General features: G+C 43.6%; 1 protein-coding gene across 2 annotated transcripts in view; it reads right to left on the bottom strand.

The window, feature by feature from the left end:
• LOC133658648 (protocadherin-16-like) overlaps positions 1-7,500 on the bottom strand; it is a 269,409-nt gene that overhangs the window by 1,899 nt on the left and 260,010 nt on the right. For both annotated transcript variants that reach the window (XM_062060897.1, XM_062060896.1), the window contains exons 16-21: positions 7,410-7,500; positions 7,006-7,157; positions 6,802-6,932; positions 5,524-5,810; positions 5,318-5,459; positions 1-1,769 (exon numbers count right to left, since the gene is read on the bottom strand). The exon at positions 1-1,769 is cut by the window's left edge and continues 1,899 nt beyond it; the exon at positions 7,410-7,500 is cut by the window's right edge and continues 121 nt beyond it. In XM_062060897.1, coding sequence (XP_061916881.1) covers positions 1-1,769; positions 5,318-5,459; positions 5,524-5,810; positions 6,802-6,932; positions 7,006-7,157; positions 7,410-7,500 — 2,572 coding nt within the window. The remainder of the gene's footprint in view (positions 1,770-5,317; positions 5,460-5,523; positions 5,811-6,801; positions 6,933-7,005; positions 7,158-7,409) is intronic.

The following is a 7,500-nucleotide window of genomic DNA, read 5'->3' as shown; positions in this document are numbered from 1 at the left end:
GGAGCCGCGGCCGCTGGAGTGGGAAGGGTCCAGGGATCCCCCCCGGGTGTACGGACCCCCGCTGCTGCTCCCGCTGCTCTGGTCAGCCGCGTATCCGGGGAGGGCCTGATGGTAAATAATTTCACTCGCCGCTATTTTGGTCTCCTCAAACTTGTGCAGCAGGGTGCCCGACGCCTTGCTCCGCCCACGTCGTTTATGCTCCTTCCTCCGGCGCCGCAGTTTGACAAAAAAGAGCGCCACGGCAATTATGCTGAGTATGACGACCGTTCCGAGTGAGACCGCGATGACGCTCACAAGCAGCATGTTCATGTCCGCGGTCAGGCCAAACGAGGTGTGGGTCACGTCCACGGTCACTTTGACTGCCGCCGTGCGTGAGGCGTGGAGGGGGCTGTGAGCGGTCACGTCCAGCGCCATGAGGCGCACTTCTCTTCTAGAGCGGCTCACGTGTCTGCTGTAGCTGTCCATTTTCAAAAATATCGCACCGGTGGATTTATTGACCTGGAAATAAGGCGAACTGCCAGCCAGCGAGTACAGGACCACGCCATCCAGGCCTCCGTCCTCGTCTCTGGCTTGCACTTTGCCGATGACGTCGCCTTTCTTTGCGCCCTCGGGCACGTTGAGTGAGACTTCAGGGGAGGTAAAAACAGGATCGTACTCGTCCTCCCCTGTGACGTAAACTTGCACTGTGACCGTAGCGGAATAGTTGCCGGCGTCCATGGCTACAGCCGTGAAACTGAAGGAGTTGACCTTCTCAAAATCAAAAGTAGAGCGGGTGCGTACTTCTCCAGATGTTTGGTTCATGAAGAAGGCCTCTGTTCCGTCTTTAGAGTCTTCTACAATGTAGTATTTCAACTTTCCAAAAACCCCTCTGTCGTGGTCGATGGCATGCATCATGGTGACGAAGGCATTCTTGGGTTGGTTTTCCCTGATGCTAGCTGTTACTTGATTGAGTGGAAAGAAGGGCCAGTGGTCATTGGTATCCTTCACGTCGATGCTGACTGGAGCAAAGGCGTAGTGTCCCAAGCCGTCCGTAGCTTGGACAACAATCATGTGGGACAACTGGCTCTCACTGCCCAGAGGTCGCTTTAGCTTCAGCGCCCCCGTCCATTGGTCTACCTGGAAAAGGCTGGTCTTGTCCCCTGAGCTTATTGAGTACTGAACTTCCCCGTTGGGAGCAGAGTCCGGATCAGTGGCGGACAGGTGCAGCACTTCTGTCCCTGCGGCGGCACTCTCGCTCAGTACCACACTGTACTCTCCCCTGCTGAAAGCTGGAGGGTTGTCATTGACGTCAGTAACGCTGATTAGCACGGGCACGCTAGAGCTATGCTGGGGGATGCCACGATCTGATACCACAATAGTCAGGTTATAACTCGACACAGCTTCAAAATCCAGCTCTTCCACCAGGATAAGGCTTCCGACCGTCTGGAACCCTTTCCCTTCCAAGAAGCGCACACTGCTCTCAATCTGGAAGGCATTACCCAAGTTGCCACTGGCAATGGCAAAATCAAAACCGCAGTTGTCCCGCGACAGGTCTCCGTCCACTGCCTCTAAGGTGAGAACCGTGGAGCCGGGAAGTTGGTCTTCGGACACATGAGCTCTGTACTCTGACTGGTGAAAGATGGGGGTGTTGTCGTTGATATCGGACACTTGGACTTGGACAGTGGCCACGGAGGAGAGTGATGGAGTGCCTCGGTCTCGAGCCTCCACAACCACGAGGATGGAGGGGTTCTCAAAATCAAACTCTGTTTTTCGGTTGACGAAAAGCGTACCTGCGAGGAAACAAAATAAAATAATTAACAAATAAGGCTTTATTGTGGAATCTGCAATAGCACTTGAAATATTAATATTTAAAGATGCTTATCTGAAGCAAACCATTAGTAGAATAGCTTTTTTGGTGAGAAAGTTGATAAATTAAGGAGGCTCTGGTCCTGGAAATGCAGTGTACCTCGATTGTGTTTTGAGATACAGGCTCTCGGCCAGGGGTGTTCAAACTTTTTCCACTGAGGGCCCCACACGGAAAAATTTAAGCATACGGGAGCCATTTTGATATTTTTCATTTTCAAACCATAACAAAATATATCGATTTTTTTTTTTTAACCTTTAGGGATCCCGGGGACCAATTAAGGGTCAAGGGTCTCAGTTAGGGATGGATTTTTTTTATTTTTTATTAAACCAACATAAAAAACACAAGATACACTTACAATTAGTGCACCAACCCAAAAAACCTCCCTCCCCCCATTTCTTTCTGTTATCAATATTCTGGTTCCTACATTATATATCAATATATATCAATACAGTCTGCAAGGGATACAGTCCGTAAGCACACATGATTGTGCGTGCTGCTGCTCCACTAATAGTACTAACCTTTAACAGTTAATTTTACTCATTTTCATTAATTACTAGTTTCTATGTAACTGTTTTTATATTGTTTTACTTTCTTTTTAATTCAACAAAATGTTTTTAGTTTAGTTATCTTATTTTATTATTTTTTTAAAAAAGTACCTTATCTTCACCATACATGGTTGTCCAAATTAGGCATAATAATGTGTTAATTCCACGACTGCATATATCGGTTGATATCGGTATCGGTTGATATCGGTATCGGTAATTAAAGAGTTGGACAATATTGGAATATCGGATATCGGCAAAAAGCCATTATCGGACATCCCTAGTCTCAGTCATTAAAATGTTAAAAATAAGTCAAATTATTATTATTATTTTTTACAGTATATCTCTATATCAACTTCAGGTTGATATGAAGTAAAAAAAACCCAACAGGTTTTATGCCTTTTCTGTCAAAGACAACTTTGTTTTTTATAGTAAAACTGAAATATGCAGTATTTAGTAATTAGAGCCCTAAAATATCAATAATGCAGGACACCATTGATTTGAATTCTTTAATATTTTTGAGTAATCACAGTGAAAAGTTAAATAAAATCCCACTAAATATATTTGGGATCCAAAAGGTCTCCCACTCATAAAGTGATACATTTTTATTAGTTGTTTTTTTACTTTTCACACTTAAATTACGAGATCAACTTCAGATATATCAATCAATCAATCAATGTTTATTTATATAGCCCTGAATCACAAGTGTCTCATCTGTCGATTTTACCTTTGAACTATTATTTTGTTTGTTTTATGCTCTTTTGTCAAATAAAACTTTTATGTTTTTATATGGCAACCACACAATATATGCAATATTTTTTCCACATAAAACATTTTAAAGTGACATTTTTAAAGTAATAATTCATTGTAACTAGAGATGTCCGATAATATCGGTCTGCCGATATCATCGGCCGATAAATGCGTTAAAATGTAATATCGGAAATTATCGGCATCGTTTTTTTTAATTATCGGTATCGTTTTTAATTTTTTTTTAATTAAATCCACATAAAAAACACAAGATACACTTACAATTAGTGCACCAACCCAAAAAACCTCCCTCCCCCATTTACACTCATTCACACAAAAGGGTTGTTTCTTTCTGTTATTAATATTCTGCTTCCTACATTATATATCAATATATATCAATACAGTCTGCAAGGGATACAGTCCGTAAGCACACATGATTGTGCGTGCTGCTGCTCCACTAATAGTACTAACCATTAACACTTCATTTTACTAATTATCATTCATTACTAGTTTCTATGTAACTGTTTTTATATTGTTTTACTTTCTTTTTTATTCAAGAAAATGTTTTTAATTTATTTATCTTATTTTATTTGATTCATTTTTTTAAAAAGTACCTTATCTTCACCATACCTGGTTGTCCAAATTAGGCATAATAATGTGTTAATTCCACGACTGTATATATCGGTTGATATCGGTATCGGTTGATATCGGTATCGGTAATTAAAGAGTTGGACAATATCGGCATACCGGATATCGGCAAAAAGCCATTATCGGACATCCCTAATTGTAACATAGATTTTTTGTATTTTTCTTTTTTTTTTTCTCGAGCAATGGCAAAAAAAAATTAAAATAAACAAAGACAAAAGAAAAAAAAACAGCCTGCATGGCAGCTTTGTGTCAACATTGCAACTTTTTCTCGTTAGATTTCACCTCATTCCACTTTTTAAAAATGTTTTTATTAATTTTTGCACTACTATCAATTTTGAAATTTTTGCAGAATGTGTGGGGGGCCGGTAAACGATTAGCTGCGGGCCGCAAATGGCCCCCGGGCCGCACTTTGGACACTTCTGCTCTCGACTAATTGTTGTGCTTTAAGTTGTGAGCAAAAATTTGAGTTACGGGTCTCGAATGTCACACTGAACCCCGTAAGATCCGCCCCAAAACATCCGGTCTTACTCGCTAACAGTAGCTTATAGCTAAAGATGGACATAACTTTGTTTTTCCAACCAGTGGAACAAAGAAACTGAGTGTGAAGGATACCGTAGAAGTCCAGTAGATTATTAAATGACTTTATAAAACTACTGTAGTTGTTCGTATTACATTCTATTCTATTGTTTTTCATACAATATTACTTATCTCAAAGTTGTTTTTTTACATGTTAAAATTCATGAATGTATTTAAATTCATTGAGATACAAACTCCTTCCCAGAACCAATGTAGCGTGTAAGCTTTGGTACTACTGATCGTAAGTAAGTCAATTTTATTCATAAAGCGCTTTCCACAGATAAAATCACAAAGCGCTGTATAAAACATAGGTGAAGTAAAACAACATTTCAATTAAAACAACATGGGCAACAGGATAAAAAGTGGATTAAAAATTATAGTTCAAAGGTGCATTTTCAATTGTTTCTTAAAAGTGTCAACACAGTCAAGATCACGGAGGGATTGGTGCAAGTTGTTCCAGAGTCTGGGAGCTATCACCTGCAGGTCTCCACGGGTTTAAAAATGAGTTTTTGGGATCTTTAGAAGACCCTGGCCTGAAGACGGGAGACTGCGCCCTGAACAGTAGGGGCATAACAAGTCAGTGATTTACTAAGGAGCCCCATCATGCCAACGCACGGAAAGTCAGGACTAAAATCTTAAACTCAATGCGGAATTTGACTGGAAGCCAATGAAGACTGGGTAAAGGTTCTGGATGCACCGGTCAAAAGTCTGCCAGCCGCATTCCGTACAGTCTGAAGTCTCTTTAGCCTTAACTTGTTGAAAAGAGTGAAGAGAGTATTGCAATAGTCAATACGAGATGAAATAAACGCGTGAATGATAATTTCCAGATCCAATTGTGACAGCAAATTTCTCACTTTAGAAATACTTCTGAGGTAATAAAAACAGTTTTTGGTCAGTTGACGACAGTGACCCTCCAAGGACATTGGAAACAAAGTATGCTAGTGTAAAGTGTGGTTACCATTGCTTGGGTCGATGGAGAAGACCCCCCTGGTCGATGACATGACCCTGTAGATGATCTTTCCGTTCTCCCCAGAGTCAGAGTCCATGGCTGTCACAGTGATGACTGCACTTCCGGCTGGGAGGTGCTCCGACACCGTCACCTGCGGGACGCCGCCAGGCACATTTATCGATACATTGGCTGAACAATCGTCTGTCAAGTCGTACCTGATACAAGTCTTGGGTGAAGGCGGGAGTGTTGTCATTCACGTCCTCCACCAAAATGGTCAGATTGGCTTCGCTCTGGTGCTCCGAGTCCGATGAGCGAATGGTGAGGGTGTACCAGGTCCTCTCCTCGTAGTCCAGCGCTCCGGCCAGGGACACGCCTCCTCCGTAGCAGTGGATTCCAAACATGCCCTTGCTGTCGCTATCCAGGTGTAGCGTGTAGGAGAGGGCTGGCCCGGAATCCACGTCGTTTCCTGTCACCTGACTGATAACCGTGCCAATCAGAGTGTCTGATAGTGGAGACAAAAGGAGAATGATGTATTTTCTGCAAGCTTATTTCAAATATGTCCAGCAGTGTGGAAACATTTTACTGTGACTACTTTTCAAGATCCCAACCCCAACCCTTCTGCCAGTGGATAATTACACCTCTGGAAGCCTTCAAAGTTCTGCCATGATGCTAGCGCTAGTCATTCCTGCTTATTAGCCTCTGGACCACGGTCAGCAAGCCTTCAGCTTTCTGTTCCAGGATCGAATTTCCATCCATTCATTTTCTTCACCGCCTATGCTGGGTCGGCTTGCGGGAGGAGTTGGAACCGACTCAGCTTCCTTAGAACGCGAGGCGGACTATACGCCGGACTGGTCGCCAGTCAAACGCGCTGCAGGGCAGCTGTGTACGAGGCATTGGCCAGGAATCGAGTATAAGTCAGCTCTGTGAACCACTGCATTGACAATCAGCCGGAGCCAAATCAATCAATTAATCAAAGTTTCTTTATATAGCCCTTCATCACAAGTGCCAAAAAGGGCTTCACAAACCACATCACAACAAACACGACATCCCCGGATCTGAACCCACATCCGGGAAAGGTCATGGATTTCAACATTGGGTGCTAGGGTTGGGCATCGTTTGAATTTGGCCGATTCCGGTTCCTTGTTTCGATTGCGGTTCCCAAGGATGATCTATTCCGAAGAGGCAAACATTTACTTGGAATTTCTCACTGGGTTATTTTCAAGTTTCAAACTTGAATGTAAATGTTATGAAGTTTCCTTGGGACATTTTTAGCCTCGTCTTTCAGTAACAATAAAACTTCTAAGAAAAACCAAGCAGTCCAGCTGCGATGCATTGAATGCCCGGAGAATACTTGTAAGAAATGTACTTTATTTTCTGCAACGGAGGATTATTGACTTAGGGCGGTGGCTCCACACGGTTTATGGCGATACACACAAACATTTGGACGGTTCCGGGAGTATCACATCGATATTGAATCCCTTTCGTCCACTTACCCTCGGGCACTCGGATCTCCCGAGGCAGAGGAATCATGGGACTGTTGTCGTTGAGATCGATGACGATCACAGTCAGGGTGGCGGAGCCTGCCAGTCGCGGGGTTCCTCGGTCTGTTGCGGTGACCACCAGCCTGGCGCCGCAATGGCAGAACAGAGAGATTACTTTGACCCGTCTGTACTTTTAAGAATCACACAAAAGCTCACTTTGTCTGCGTCCAAATCTCCCGGTCCATGATGGCTGCCGTGCTGACGCTGCCAGTCAGCGGGTCGATCTTAAACAAACCGCTCGTAGACGATGACCTAATGGAGTAAGTCACCTGACCGTTTTGACCCTGGTCCAGGTCGTCGGCTGCGACCTGCGCAAAGATCGGACGTGAAGATATGAAAGTACAGTACACGTGCAAACGCTGTTTCAGAGTAAAATGATCCGCTTCCATGGCATGAGTGATTGTACTGTATACACTTAGCAGGAGCCCGGAGAATACGGCCATTCATTGCTGCACGGAGACTATCCAGGCTGTTGAGCCCCGAAGAGTGTTTCTATTCTACTCCGCAATTTCACACTTAAACAACAGCCAAGCACAATAAACTGGGTTTATCCAGCGCACCTGGATAATGGGAAAATCGTGACCCTGTGCCTCTCGGATGTAGGCGACGTAGTTCTGGAGCTGGAAGCGAGGCAAATTGTCATTGACATCC

Source organism: Entelurus aequoreus, linkage group LG10 (genome assembly GCF_033978785.1).
Source record: "Entelurus aequoreus isolate RoL-2023_Sb linkage group LG10, RoL_Eaeq_v1.1, whole genome shotgun sequence".
Taxonomy (NCBI): Eukaryota; Metazoa; Chordata; class Actinopteri; order Syngnathiformes; family Syngnathidae; genus Entelurus; species Entelurus aequoreus.
This window is presented reverse-complemented; position numbering and strand designations above follow the sequence as displayed.